Source organism: Fulmarus glacialis, unplaced genomic scaffold (assembly GCF_000690835.1).
Source record: "Fulmarus glacialis isolate BGI_N327 unplaced genomic scaffold, ASM69083v1 scaffold1766, whole genome shotgun sequence".
Taxonomy (NCBI): domain Eukaryota; kingdom Metazoa; phylum Chordata; class Aves; order Procellariiformes; family Procellariidae; genus Fulmarus; species Fulmarus glacialis.
The window spans coordinates 21,762-37,188 of NW_009217294.1; the positions used below are offsets into that span (position 1 = coordinate 21,762).

The 15,427-nt window shown below is 41.6% G+C and overlaps 1 protein-coding gene across 2 annotated transcripts in view; it reads left to right on the plus strand.

The window, feature by feature from the left end:
• The first annotated feature begins 6,977 nt into the window (after window positions 1-6,977).
• Window positions 6,978-15,427, plus strand: part of PHACTR1 (phosphatase and actin regulator 1) — a 73,180-nt gene continuing 64,730 nt past the window's right edge. Inside the window, exons 1-2 of one of the 2 annotated variants that reach the window (XM_009579599.1) lie at window positions 6,978-7,118; window positions 14,211-14,396. In XM_009579599.1, the coding sequence (XP_009577894.1) occupies window positions 7,058-7,118; window positions 14,211-14,396 (247 nt within the window). In that variant the 5' untranslated portion in view covers window positions 6,978-7,057. The remainder of the gene's footprint in view (window positions 7,119-14,210; window positions 14,397-15,427) is intronic. The other variant, XM_009579598.1, reaches the window with a different exon arrangement.

The following is a 15,427-nucleotide window of genomic DNA, read 5'->3' on the forward strand; positions in this document are numbered from 1 at the left end:
AATGGATCTCCTATCATAAGGATTGTGTCAGCTGCCTTCTGCTAGCACTTAGGACAAAGCTTCATTGCAGTAAGAACTGGGGTGGTAATAGCTATGCTCAATTTATCTTTAATCTAGCTACTTAGGGTGCTGGTAGCAGTATGGACTTTAGCATGGGCTGTTCAAGCCGGCCAGGTTTCTTACGTGGATGAAAGCCTTCAAATAAGTCAGTACCACCCCCTCATTACTGTTTTTGATGCCTAAATTATATATATTCAGAGTGCCCAGGGTATGGCTTTCTGTGCTGCAATCACTGTAATTGCAGAGCAGGTGTACTCTAAGATATGCTATGTTACCTTGCTGCAAATTTCTTTAATTAAGCTACAGAGCCTCATTTTTCATTAAGTTGTGGGAAGCAATACCTGTTGGTGGCTCAGCTTTCCGGTTCTTGACCTGGTATTACCAAGGAATTCATGAAAATGCTGTGCTGCAGTTCAGAGGGAAGAACCGGAGGGATGTATTTTCTTCATTTTTTCAGTATTCTGGTCAGCTTTCTGAATTTCTCCCTAACCTGCTCTACAATACTTCTCAAGTGTGACAAGAAAAGGAATTATGTAGAAAGGGGATGAGTCTTTCCAAAATACTCTTGATAGACTATCACAGTTCATTGACACAGTGGAGTTCTGTTTTGCTGTTTATTAGCTGGGCAGTTGAGGGTGGTAAATTTTTTCTTAAGGGTGTCTACCATCTTGTTTTCTTTTCACTTCCATTTTCTTAGATTTTTTTCGAACACACACACACATCCCTTTTGTTATATTTGTCAAGATTTCTTGTTTTATCTTCTATTTTCATGTATTCATCTTCTGCCAGGCTTGCTCTGCTTGGCCTGTGAAATCCATTATGTTGGGTTTCTTTGGATCTAGCTTGAAATTAAATTTCCCTAGGAAGGCAGCTTCTTTGATTGATTTTTTTTTCAGTCCTTCTATATGAAAAAATTACAGTCCATCTGCTGTTGGATTAGATTTCTGATTTCTTTAGTTCAGTTCCTCCTGTTAATTATGGTAGAGTTGGTCAGATTTTATTTCTCTAACTTGCCTTGCGTTTGCTGAATTCTTGGTTGTATGCTGCGTTTCTGAGATGTGTTACTGCATCAGGATCTTCTTTGCTTAACATGGTTTGCAGTATTTTGATCAGCTCCTGCAATTCTATGTTTACAGATTTGACTTTGCATCCATTTTCCTCCTGAGTCTGTCCTCTTGCAGTTTACTTTACATAGTAACAATCAGATCTAGAGTTTTCTTGAGGCTGATTTCAGCTTCTTCGCGTTTTACTTTCTTTCACTAGATTCCATCAGTAAGGAAGAGAGAATTCCATTTTTACCCGTAGTTACCAGTTATGGCAACTGTTACACCTCTCAAATTCTTCTGGTTAGTAACTAGGGATTTGAGGTTTGAACCTGCATTCTCAAAGGAATGTGGATATTTTAACTGTGTAATTTCAAAGGCTAGCCTGTCGCAAATGAAGATTTACCATGCTCCTAGTCCAGTGCTTCTTACTGGAGATGGACTGGTGTCCTGAGTTGATCTGAATTTGACTGGAAGCAAGATGCCCTACTACCGTCTTCTTCTGTATGTTTTAAGTAGTCATAATCTAAAATAAATCCAGTTGTACTTGCAAGACTGGAAATAAAAGAAAATTAATAGAGTTTGGTTTTTATTTTGGCCTCTTTTTCCTATTTTTTTATTTGTCTTAATTACAGGCTAACAAATTTTAAGTCTAGAAGGATCATTTCTTAGCCTAGCGTGTTGGCCACTGGCCGAGAACAGCTGCTGTTAATGCTTTGCTACTGATGTGGGAGGTGACGAGCCAAGTTGTTTCAGCTTGTCTGTACCTCACTTTTCCACCTCGCTAATGATACTGGTTTGCTTCTAGAGTGACATCAATGTGGGTATTGTTCCTGTTTTATTAGTTTGTCATGTAGCACGTGCCACGGAAGTTTTCCAAACGATTCATGTACTGAAAGGGATTTATTTGATCAACTACTGTAGCGGCACCTGATTTGGAGAAGTATTTGCAATATTTTTTTTCAAATCAAGCTTAACTTTTAATACCCGCATGTCTTTTCCCCGCTGATGTTCACTTATTTTGTAATCTCATAGAATAGGAGTGCTAGGCTACAATCAGAAGAAGTGAAACATCATGGGCAGACATCACAGACAAGGGGCTCCTAATCCTTTCTAGGTAGTAATCTGTCCAAGTCAGATTTTGTAGATGGTACTGTTACAGGAAAACTCAGGCTGAGATTAGAGAGACCCAAAACTTCTGTAAGGAACTTTAAATCTCAAAGATTCAAAAACCCTGCTGGAATATTTTTTCTTCCCTCAGGCTTCAAGAGACTTATGAGTGTTTGAAGTCAAGCAAAATTCATATTTAGCACTCAGCAAAGCAAAACAGTTATTTCAACCAAGCTATATTTTGGCAAAGTTTGGTCAAAGTTCACAGCAGCGATGCTGGATGTCATGCCACAGCTATTGAAACAATCCCAAAATTAATGAAGCTCTGTGTGAGCTGACACATCTACATTTTCCTCAGCTCTGTCCAAGACTTTCATCTACAGCAGCGTTTCCTTTCTTAAACCTGCCCTCTTGAGTCAATTTTGATTTCAGGAGTGGATGCAGCCCTAATTTTATGCGTCTTTATCTCAGCTACTCACCCTTAGCTTCCTTTACGGTCAGTAAAGACGAACAGGCACTTCCAAGGTGCAGTTCAGACTATTTTAGATGCTTACATTAGGCTGAGGTCAATCATGCCCGAGACTTGCTCTTAATATATAAGGAGGCCAACTCAGAGGCTGAAGCCCACACTGTAAAAATTTGTATCAGATGAATCCTGCTCCATTTGATTATCAAGAAAGTCTACTCAGTTGGAAGAATTTCAAGATGATGTAACATGTTTTGGTACGTAATCCATCACATCTGAAAATCTCTTCTTCCTTACAAGTCTAAGGAAATATTGATGGTTGTTTATCTTAACGCTGTGCGAAGCAATTGGTTTACTTGTTTCTAATTACTCAGATCTGAATTATTAGCAAAGCAAATTTCTGTCTATTGAATCCAAATATAATTGATGCACCAGAAAGCTTCTGCTCTAAGCTCCATTCCTGTAACGACCTTTGCTTCCTAAAATCATCATGAATATTATAGTGGCCTTTCAAAGGAAGAATTCATGCAAAGCAACCCCCAGTGCTTTTTAAGACAAAGACCAAGGGCAACCTCAGAAGAAAGCGAGGTTGATTCAACTGGCTGGCACAGACTGGGATTTAGTTTCGGTTGTCAGATGAGAAGAAAGGGCAGGACTTGTTTATTTAGTCCGCCCCTTGGTTTAAGCAGCAACATGACAAGTTACGCAAAGGGGACCAGTTTATTCTCATGTAGATGCAGGTTAGAAGAGTTCATCTGAGATGTTTTGGTCTTTGAGGGAAGGATGGAAGGGCCAGAAAGGTTACACGTCCTGACTACATAAACACCTCTTTGGCTGGTTAATGGAGCAGCAGAAGCGCTTGGCACAGAGGCAGCGGCAAGCTTCACCTTCTCAGCTGGAGGAGCAGCCCACAATCACTGCCATCACAGAGCGCAACGGCTTATTAAAGGAATAAAGACAAAACTGTACTTGATTTCCAGAAGGAGGGGCAGGAAATCCTCCTGACCCTGTCAAGGCTTTATTGATCTTAATGGGTCTGCGACAGAGAACAGCTCTGCTTGAACAGCGGAGGGGTGCTGCTCCTGAGGGACGAGTTCAAAAACACCAGCTCAGAAGCACTAATAAAAACATTTCCCACTGTTTCTTCATCAGAGCTGAAAAGAAACAGCGTACTGCAGAGCACACTGGCAAAATCTGCACGCTTATACCATAAAATACACATACGCTCATTTCTATGAACTAGTAACTGAGAGTTTCTTGCAGAATGGGTGAATTTCTGGCATAAGTAGACCCCATAAAGAGGGCTTAATGCTTATTTCTAATCTCCTGGAAGATTGTACAAATGAACAACATGAGGTTAATCACCACGGAAAATCGCCAATGAAGTAATACATCTTTTGTTAAATATTAATTATATTTAATTTTTCCCCATCACGGAATTTACAAGGTTCTCATGAATCAAGGATTAATTCAGAGGTTTTTATTTATCCTCTGCTGTGAATGGAGGATCACTTCTCAGTGGAGAGTGAATGAATTTATTCTGTATCAGCTTTCTGCTTGAAAAGAAAATCCTTCCTAAAAGAACAGGCAATCTTTGCCAGAGAAATCCAGACCAAGTGAAACATTTCATTGTTCGGGCTGTTAGATCCTAATGAATTCTGCAGCTAAACGCTTGTGATTTTTTTTCCACCTGATCCAGCAGTAACATAGCAGTTTATGCACTTAAATGTACAAGACTTGTTTGGGAGGAAGATTTGCATTGAAGGAAGGCAGCATGTTCCATAGTTTTAGTATAACATTTGTTATTATCATTCAGTGCTGCTCTTAGCCCAGCATGCCCTTCCTCTAAATATCTTATTAATTAAACTGGCTTAGCAGGAAAATAATTAATACTTTAAGTCCTGTACCTACTTAGAAAGGATTTGGAAACTGGAAAAATTGTTTTAGTCTGAGCTTCAAACTGGAGAGGTTTTTTTTCATTCTTGAGCAGAAGCGGATTACAACTAAAAGGGAGTCTCTGAAAAACCTACATCTTCCAAAAATATATTCTATCTTTGAAATTCTGCTAGACTGCAAAAATAGTCTGTGACTTTGAGAAGTCTTGGTCAACACTTGAGTGTCTTGCCCAGCAATTGTTTTGGGAGGAGCACTCCTGCGCTTCTTCAAAATGTTCTGCTAGCCCTTCATAGCAGTCGGTCCCCCGAAAGCCTTAACTCCAATCCACAAACTTACCGTGTTTCTTAGCACTGCTTTAATAATGTGTTGGGACTTCCTAGCCATGAAGTCCGTAGTAACACTGCTCCCTTGCATAGCCAGCTGTTGAATAGGCAGGAGGGTGAGACGGTGAACCGGGGTAGGTGCCAGTGAATTTGTATGTAAAATGTGGATCTGTTACTTAGCTATTTGAGGTAAAGTACAGAAATAGCAGTATTTGTCCATGTCTTTGTTTTGTGAGCAGTGCTGCTGTCTATATGCCGAAACTGCTGCCTTGCTGCTGTTTCACCCAACTTGATTTCCCACTGAAGAACAAGCTGATGGACTGGGTGCTGTTTGCTGCTTACACTAACAGAAAATTACACACTGGGTGCCGCCAAATTGCTCTTTAAAGTCAGTCAGGGTTTTAACAATGTCTTTGGTGGGAGAAAGCTCAGGAGTTATCTGTAACTTGTTTTGGCTTGTTTTGGAGGGGCTGAGGGCAGCTATTCTTAAGAAGGACGGGGAAGAAGCTTTAAACACCATACCAGAACAAGGCCCCTTCAGTGCAGGGAAAAGGCGGGTTGGGGAGCGGTCTGCAACGTGACTCCACAGTGTGATTGTTGGGTATTTCTTCTCAAAAGCATATTAGAAACTTAGAAATCAAAGTTTCATTGAAAGTCAGTGAGGTGCCTAAAACGCTTCTTCAAATGGGGCTAAGGCACTCTGGAAAATGCTGTGGCTGTTACGTTAACAGCCTCAAAAATAAAACTGTACCGTGTGGCTGGCTAATGGGCATGGGGTCTTGTGCCTCAGCAAAGGGACCTGCCGTTAATTCTGATCAATGCTGAAGTTCAGAGGGTGTGTTTAGGGGAGACCAGGCTTTTTGTTAGCTACTGACTGTACGTCCTGACCTTCTTTGTCCTGAAGAATACATGTTCAAAACTGATTTTAAAAATGGGGAAACCTAAATTTATCCTATGGAAAAGAGTGAAGCAGAGCTGGCCTTGTTCATACTAAGCCATATGTATCTGACAGCAAGTAAGTTGCAATGAGTGCAGTGTGTCAGTATAAGCATGGCTAATTCACCAAGTATACCGTACCCCTGTGGGAACAGCCAACATACAGCAGTGCCAGAAAAGGTTACACTCATGTTTTCAGGGATGGAGAGAGGGTTTCAGAGCCTTTTTTGCTTTAAATCTGCCTTGGGCAGACTGGAGATGCTAAGTCCCAGTTCATTTGTGTGTGCGTGCATCTGCGCTGGGTCTGATAGGGGAGCATATGGCAGAAGCGATTCACCCTTGATTGTGCCTCTTTTTTGGCAGGCACAGGCTTGTTTCTCGCAGAGCGCGCGCAGTTGCAGCCAGTCCTGCACATCACTTCTTGTGGCCCTTGCCTGCTGGCTTTCAGCTCTTTGCCTGAATGCATATCCTTTGTGGTGTTTTGGTTAATTGGACATTGTTTTAATTACTGCTGAACTAAACAAACATGAAATTTCTAGCTGTCGTTTTGCCGCCCCAGTGACCACGGTCTCCTAGCAGGCAATACAGGACTCGGACTGTTCAGACCTGGTATAAATTGCAGTGCCTTTCATGGGGTTCCTCATTTACACCTTTCTGGGAGAAAACACCCCTCCAGGGAGGAGAAGGCTCCATTAAACAGCTCTTTTTTGCACCATCCCAAATGCCTTGCTCTGCTCGCACTGGAGTTAGTGGGAAACAAGCCTTGGCTTCGGGGCAGCAGAGATGCCAGTCCTCTTTTGTGGCCCAGGGACAGTCCACGGCCATGTCTTTCATTGGTGTGATCCTTCGCGTTGCCTCCTTTCCTACCTTCCCCCTCCGGTTTCTGCACTAATTGCCTTTTTCTCCCTTTGCTGTCTCTAATTCTCCATAGCAATGCTTCGGTCATGTGTCAAAATTAAGCAATGGGAGTGCAGGCATGCCCTCAAATCGGTCAGTCTATAGCCGTTTCTGTCAATAACGGCCGCACTACAGCAGCAGGCAGATTCTCTGGGCTGTCAGTAGCCTTTATTTTGAGAAGCTAATTTGCCACTGACTTGAAGAGGAGAAAAAGCATTTTTTAAATGCCTTAAAAGGCATAGAGTCTTTTAAAATAATCATTTCCCTTCTCTTCTAGTTATATTGACCCTTCTTCTTTGCTTACAGCTTTGGAAAGAAAAATATCAATGAGGCAAAGCAGGGAGGAGCTTATAAAACGAGGAGTGCTGAAAGAAATTTTTGATAAAGGTAAGTGTTCTTCTTTTTACAACATTAAATTGACATCCCATATAGTTTTATGGCCAGATATTACATTATTGTAACATTAAGAACTGGGAATACAGTCCTGAATTGCAGGACTGTGCAGAATAAGGTCTCCAAACATCTCTTTTGATTTCACCGTGAGCTGGCCCTCCCTGTTGGATACATATGATAGTTATCTAGCAAATAAAACTGAAAGCTAGTCAGAAATGTAAAGCAGTAGAAATATAAATCATGGCACCGTGCAGGAGTCACTTGCAGCAAAACAGCGAGGCATCCAGACTGCGGGGAGTCGGAGTGGGTCTGTGCCTGCATGTGTTACCATTTTCTGGTTGAGTCACTCTGGGATTAACTGTTGTGCAAAAGGGAAACATTTAAAGGTTTTGGATACTGGCAAGCACAGAACAGTGCGCATTCCCTTGAAACAGCTCAGAAGACATAATAATAATAATTCCTTGTTCAGGATAATTAATTTGTTGAGTTGGTAATGTATTATTTATGCAAAATGTCATTGTTTTACAAACACCATTGTTTTCCACTGGTAATGCAACACATATTTGACATCTATTACGTATGTGTCAATCTTTAACCGCAGCTTTTATTTGTTTTGCTGCTTCCCTTGTCAATAACTAAAGCAATGAATTCATCAAATTATACAAAGACATGCCAAAGTTGCCTCTTAATTTCAGTAGAACTTATGCTTTAAAGCCTCATTAATTCAAAGTCTAAAAGTTTTTAACAATACCAGTACAAAACCTGTTAGAAGTCCATAGAAGTTATAAACTTTCACAGATATTAGAAGTAGGGTCTACCTCATAAAGTCTGGAGCATTTAAATCTGCTTACTTTTTTAGCCTAGCTTATTGGGAATTTAAAAATTTACTAACCCGAACTGTTTATTTTTTTAAGTGAAAAAAAAACATTGCAAAACCAAAGCAATATGCTGCTTGTCATTAAATTCTACAGTTGTTACCTGTTACGTATTTTAGATGCTGCTAGTCCTTTAGATCTAACACTACCTGTGTTCTCCCTGTGGCCTGCTGCCTTGGAAGTCATCCTAGATGCAACTTCAGGGGAGAAACAACACCTGGCAAAAGGTTTGCCCTTCTCGCTGCTTTGGGTTGTCCACGCTTTGGAGTGGATCGAATACGCAGCCATGAGGCAGGCATCCCCGCGGCCAGCGAGGCACAGTCCAGGCTGTCACACCAAGTGTGTCGCAGCCCAGGGGAGGCCGGGGCGTAGCTCCCCGTTGAGTGCTCTGGCCAGCTCAGAAGTCAGCCTTCAGTCACACCTCCATCTGGGGAGTGCCCTCCTTCATCCCTGCCTCACATCCCACACGTGGCTGCTTTCTGACCCACCTTACACACACCTAAAGGCATCCCCAGGAAAAATCTTTTCTGTGCAGCCTGACCCTGCCTTCCACGTTGAAACTTGGGGAGATTCCCCCTGCTTCGCAACCAAAGCACTACAGCTTTCTCCATTAATCAAATAATGCTGTAGCTTGCAATCTTCTATGTCATCTTGTGAAGCAGATGCTAAGCTGTCTGGAAGTCCTCATCTGAAAAAAGAAATTAATTCCTCTTTATAGTCATTTTTCACCTTTTCATATCAGAAAAAGCTGGTATGAAGCATGTGCTGCTTCTTCCTATTTCCAGTGCAAAAGGCAGACATCGGGCTTTTTCACTGTCAGGTGCCACTAAAAGGGAAACTATAATGCAAAAAAGCTGGACTTCTTATTCAGTATCCTACATTATTTCCTGCTGGTTGCAAACACAGGAAGCTAAGAATTGGTACCCGTCCTTGAAAGAAAGAGGTAGGCCTGAGGAGAAAGTGGTAATATACAAGTATAGGAGCAGTGATCAAGTAGCTTTGATGATATAAGGATATGAATAAGGCAAGATTTGTAGAGCAAAAGCAGTATTTCCTTCAGTGGTGTAATAATCCGAGAGTAATTCTAACAAAGGATATTTTATCTCACTGCAAACCTTAAGTGGAAGTAACATTTTCCTTCTAATTCCCGTTAGGTAATCTCTAATCCTTCAAGAAAACACAGCAGACTTTAGCACTTCATAGCAGAAGGCTCTATTTGATGATTGTAGCACCTTCCATGCCAAGAGGCATCTTGCACAGACAATAGGTGTAGCCATAATCTTAAATCTCTTTGTCTCCCTTTCCTAAGAGGAGGACAAAGCAGACAGAATCAGCCTGTGAGTGAGTAATTTTGCCTTTTTCTTTCTTAAAAAAAACTGTACAGATCAAGGGAAACTTAATATGGGTAGACTGACCCAAGAACAAAAATTCTGGAGCTTGCAGTGTGCTTAGTGTTGGTTTTATCATATCTTCTATGTTGAAGAAAAACAGAATTAGCGAGTTTGTTTGCCTGCTGTATAAAATGACACTCTGACCTGTTTGCTTCAAGATTTGCTGGCTTTTCAGAGGACTTTGTGTCATCCAGCAGGTGAAAGTTAGCAGAGTGCAGTAAGTCACAGTGTTCACACATGGGAGAGTCACTGCCGTCCAGCCGCTATATTTGGGAAACAAGAAATGCTTTTATCACTTCAGTGACCCCCATGCGTAAACGAGTCAAGTGAAACCACTCCAGACTGAACTGCAGAGAGCTCTTTTCTTGGCAAGGGCCAGACTCATGAGCGAATCAGTTTCTGTCATCTTCCATTTCCAGGGTTCTTGACTTGAGTCTTCTGAAATGTAGGCAAAGGTGGTAATTTTTTCAAATACTCTGTACTTTTGGAAACGTAGTGAGTTGAAGAAGTGCCTGATGAGGCACCTGCTGTTCTAATAGTTTGTGGGCAGGCAGTGCCAAGAGGTTAAAAATACAGCTTCCACCTGCAACTCAGAACATACCACAGCATTTAGAAGAACTCACATTTTTGCTATACCATTGCTCCCACACATAGATAAACAGCTTTGATTTTCACATGAAGGTATAACTGTCCCAAAAGCATCTGTCTTTAGAATTTCCCACTGTTCCATGGTGCCAGTCGAAGAAATAAATCTACTTGTAGTATTTTGATACCTCTTCTTTTATCTGAACGTAGATGAGATTGCCTGTAGTGAGAAATTTCTGAATATGAGTGTGTACTGATTGCTTGCTTCAGAGACAATGGTGCAATGGTTCTGCAAGGAAGCATGGGCAGTCTTCGTCTTTTATACTTTTGTGGTTTTGTACTCTCTATCTAATAAAATTATGGATTTAGAGCCAGATTTCAGGCTACCTAAATCCTGACAGGATTTGAAAGTGTTGCACTTACGTGCTAAGGCAGATTTTGTGGCAGTATGTGAGCGTAAGTTTGAAGAAGTGGCTCTGGTAATGCAGCAAGGAGGAAGGCATGGCAGCCACCGGAGAGCCAGGTATGCTGCAGTTTCGATATGTTGAAAGGATTTGAACTCCTCCAGAAGCAGGGAGGACATCCATATGTCAGCCTGTCTCAAAATCCACAGGATCCCACAAGATTGGGGGTCTGCTTAGAGACTGAAGTCAAGGAGGATCCTAGTCACTGTGCAAAGGTAGCCACCAACGCTAGGAAACAGCCCCGGGGACAGGTCTTGACCACATGCAAGAACACTCAGTTTTCCATCCCCTAGCCCATGGGGGCCATGGCAGAGAAGGATGTGATTTTTTCTCTGCCCTTCCTAGCCTTTGCCATCGAAAATGCTTGCCTGGACAGTCTTACTTGAGAGCAGGCAAATACTGAAGGAGACAACCCAAAGTGGAAAATAACTCAGGATTTCGAACTCTCCTCATCATTTTGACTTCCTTAGCCATTTGTCTATGGAAGGAGCATATGAGCGTGGCACTTGTCAGACATCCAAGAGGTTCCCTAGTCCAAGGTGTTCAGAGTGAAAAGACACGGTGAGAGGGTAGGCAGAGCTCCGACGTAAAGAAGCAACGAAAGGACTGGTCTGTACCAGTCAGCATGATGCACTGTGGGCTGTTTCGGACCAGGGAACTTTTAAAAAGGTACCTGAAAGTTGAAATGGCAGGTGAGTTCAGGAGTACAAACCATGCTTAGGGGAGACATGTTTTGAACATATCATCTATGCATTTCCGGGCCTTCACCCCATGCTGTTATTTTCACATGCTACGGTGAACCAAAGTGTCTGGGTAGAGTCCTCTGCATGAAAGAGTTTCCTCTGAGGTCCTGTTTCTTCAGTGACTCCAGGTGTGCAGTAATAGAAGAGCAGCCTTCATGTGCTCCTGTTGCTGCAGAGGTCAAGCTACTCTCTCTGGTCCCATCCAGATCCAGCTGATTCACACTCAGACGGCATTATCAAAGTTCATGCATTTAGGGAGAGTCGTTCTCCACTAAGTAGCAGCAGGCTCTGTGAAAACACAGCAAGGATTTAGCAAGTGTGAGAACAAAAGATTACATATGTTATCACTGGGCAAAATTAACTTTAAACTCATAGCCAGTTCCTGAAGACTAATCGATTCGTCCATGTATATGTAATAATTGCATTACCAATATTCTTTTCATTTGTATGTCAGCTAATCAGAATAGCTTTTAGTACTTTAAAAATAATAAGTAATTTGCCTTTTATGTCTGGTTGTCAAGCATGTCTCTGATCCAGGATTAATTCACACTAAGATATTTTTCACTCTACAAATTATTTTATCTGCATCTTTGATCTGTTTGCTGTACTTGAGCAGCTCCCCATGTCACTCTTCTTTAAGCGAGATCTGATTTAGGGTGTGTATTTCAGTCATGATTCTGTGTCATGTCTGATGATTTCAGTCAAATCCGAGGACAAGTTTTAGAGTCTAAATGAAGATTGCAGATATTCAGAGGTAAGATTAAAAGAGGTTATGCTGTCAGTACAGAGAGCTGTCATGCTTATTATTATGACAAAAAGTAAAAGCCAAAATTTTATCTCACGTTTTACTTTTTTGCAATCATAAACCTTCAACGATTTGAACGCTATCTTCTTAAATCATGCTGAATATACCTTGAGAAGTGCAAAGTGCAGTTAAGACAGTAAGATTTCAAGGTGCTCAGCATGTTAACGATAGGCATCCCACTTCATGAAAAATGTGTAGACATCCTTCCAAAAAATAAATGTTACTGGTTTTATCATACATACTTTTTGTCTGCTCACAGTTATGGTCAAATTTAGTCCTCCACTGAATTAATTAATATTGCTGGACACAATCACTGCCTTTCATTCAAGAAACAGTTGCTCTGCATAAGAAACAGTTATGCTCTTTCATGAAACTGGGTAACTAAGGTAACAGCAGCCCCTATCCCGAACAGGTATAAAGGGGTGTGTTTATAAAAGGGAGACAGAGCAAGCACAGAATACATAGCATTTCCACCCAAACAGTTAAGTTGAAAAACGTTCAGCTTAAATACTGGCTGCACAGTTGTTTGATTTGCTGCCTAGGGAAATAAACGGGTTTGTATTGAATGACCACGGCAGTTAGAAGGAGACTGTGCTGTGAACAATTGGCCAAAACCTTCAGTTTTGATTAATGTTGCCGCCTTTTAGCCAGCTCAGTCGATTGCTCTGAAAGCTGTGGGTCCGGTTTCAGTCCAGTATGATGTGGCTGTGTATCATAATAGCTCTCTAGGTCTTCAAAAAGCCTCCAACAAAAACAAGAAAGTCAAGACCTTGGTATTTCTAATAATTCCAAAATAAGCAGGAGACCATCTTCACTCGCTGTAGAGAAACTTTGAAAGGCAGAAACATAATTCTGAATACTTATCAGCTAACGTACTTTCAGACTTGTTAATTGCTGTGTCCTGACGCTTAAGTGAGACTTAAATTTTTTTCTCTTTTCAGTGTTGTTTTCCAAAGTGTTTTGCACATCTTTGCCCTGTGAGGGGAAAATGTGCACTCACTTGAATGATACACATCTCTGCTGGGTACATTGAGCAGTAATATGGCTAATCAGAGGTGCCCAAAAATCAAGAACCAGATCCTGAAATCCTGAGTTTGACTTAAAAAAGTAATTTAAACACATAGTAAAATTTATTTGCCTGCTGGTTTTTAGCCTTACAGGTCACATTCCGGTTATATTTTCAGGCTTCCACTTGTAACCATAGGGGCTGAACACTTTCCTTTATAAAATTGTAATTGAGATATCCATGTAGTCATTGCCTCCAGGTTACCAGAGTGCTGTGCATAACAAGTTCTGAGATAAAAATCATGCGGGTTGACACCATAGAGAATGATCTGATCCCTCGCTTCTGTTCTTTGTTATTTCTCATGTGAAGTGGCGTTTGATAGGAAAGAAACTACCAGCTGCTGTTACAGAAATTTTGCTTGGATAGAGGAGATATTATTAATAACTTTAAAAACAGGCTTTCTAAATGGAATGTGCTATATCCCAGTATCAAGATCTTACAGCAGGCGACTATAAAAATTATTCTCTCCCTTACTTAAAATCTTGATGCTGGGAGCTGAAATGTTTTTATTTGTGTGTTAAATAGGGACGTACTTCTGTGATTTTGCTTGTGTCCCTTATAGAATAAAAATTGGTGTAAGGGAAGAGAATAATTCTTGTTAGTATTAAAATATTATAAATTATATACTGTGTAGATTAGTGTTCTTTAAGAACGCTCCATAGCTTCAGTTCCAGCCCATTCTCATTCCTGACTTCCCAGCTTCAACAGAAACAGAGGGAAAACAGATTTTGTGGCCCTGGATGTGGCTGCGTGGCCCCATGGGTGGAGGATGGTCGGGAACCGTCCAGCTTAGACCATGGATCATAATGACCATCCTAGGGTAAGCAAAGGACCAACACAGATATTTGACAGATCTTTCCCACATCTCAATAACCCCTTAAGGCCAGTGGAATGCTGTCGACTTCTGTGAAACTGTTGTGGACAGAACATCGCAATCAGACATCTCCAGAAATTGCTCCGCACAAATTGTATTTTTGAGATACGAACCATATTGTTTTGATCCTTATCCCTGTGTCTTCTGTATACATATAAGATCTCAGTTGAGGTTCCTCATTTGCAAGCAAGCTAATGGAGATAGCAGATTTCATTTTAAATTCTTTCTGCATCTTATTTATGTGTCTTCTGTTGTCATTCTGCTTTCCTCCGACTATGAACAGATGGGGAACTTTCCATACCAAATGAAGAAGGAGCTTTGGAGAATGGGCAGCCTCTGGGCTCCGGGCAAGTGCTGAGCTCCAGCCAGGTATCCCTGCCAGCCCTAGCAGAACTGGAGTCAGGTCCAGCATCTGGGGAACCCTGCTCATACGAGGTGCTCCCAACCACAGAGATCATGGATGGGACAGGTAACATCTTGTTTATATTATGATGTAGATACTAACTTGTTTGAAACAAGTTTTTGACTTCTAACATTTGGTGTCTAGCCCTGAGAAATCCGTGTCAAAGACAAAGGTCTTCTGGTGGAGAAGTAGGTGACAGCATACAGATTGTCACTGGATGCTCCATGAGAAATTTTGACTGACTTGGCGTAGAAGTAACCTCTACTTCTAGACAAGTAACCTCTTCGTGAGTAAGGCAAAGTCCCTGCACTTTGTGAACATTTAAGGGTAGATTTCTAATTCTCTGGGCTATGTGTCAGCTGTGCCAATGAGCTCTAGACCAGAGAGCTGACAACATTTTTAAACCCTAGGGTAGGATGTCATGCCCTTTAGCTGCCACATGGTGTTGGGTGACGTTCACACCATGCATCTTTCCGTAGCTAACACAGCCAGCTGCCCTACCCTAGATGAGGCTCTCTGCACTTCTTCCCCAGCCCATGCAGAGAGACGGCAACGCTGTGCATCTATGTTAGCTCCTCTATCTGCATCACTTAATGCTGAGAATTGTGGACGAAGGTTGAATGAGGAAAAGTGACTGGTAGAAGTGTTCATCCATGATCCTGCACAGCTATGCAGCCTCTCTGAAATGGAGTAGGCCCCGTGAGGTGCTTTTGTATTTGTAGGATAAGTTTAGAGACCACCTGCTAACATATCTGGTCCTGATCAAGCTGTGGTGAGAGACCGTTTGAGATGTGACATTTTAAGGCTCTTGATTTGTGTTCAAGATGTGGGAATACATCCCAGCCTGGCATAAGGGAGCTGGCTTCTGTCAGAGGTAACAGGAAATTCGGCTGTTGTGTAGATGTGTGTTACTCCTTCTCTTTCTCTTTTTCTCTCTTTCTTTCTCTCCTCCTTTCTGTGTTATATGATGTTTGAGTGAAATGTATTAGTCGTTCTTAATCTGCATTGCTGTGCTGCTTTTCTTGTCTTACTGCGGCTGTATCCGCTGCTGCTTTGCTCGTAACGTTGTTGCGTCTATGATGTGGTTGTGTCCTCCA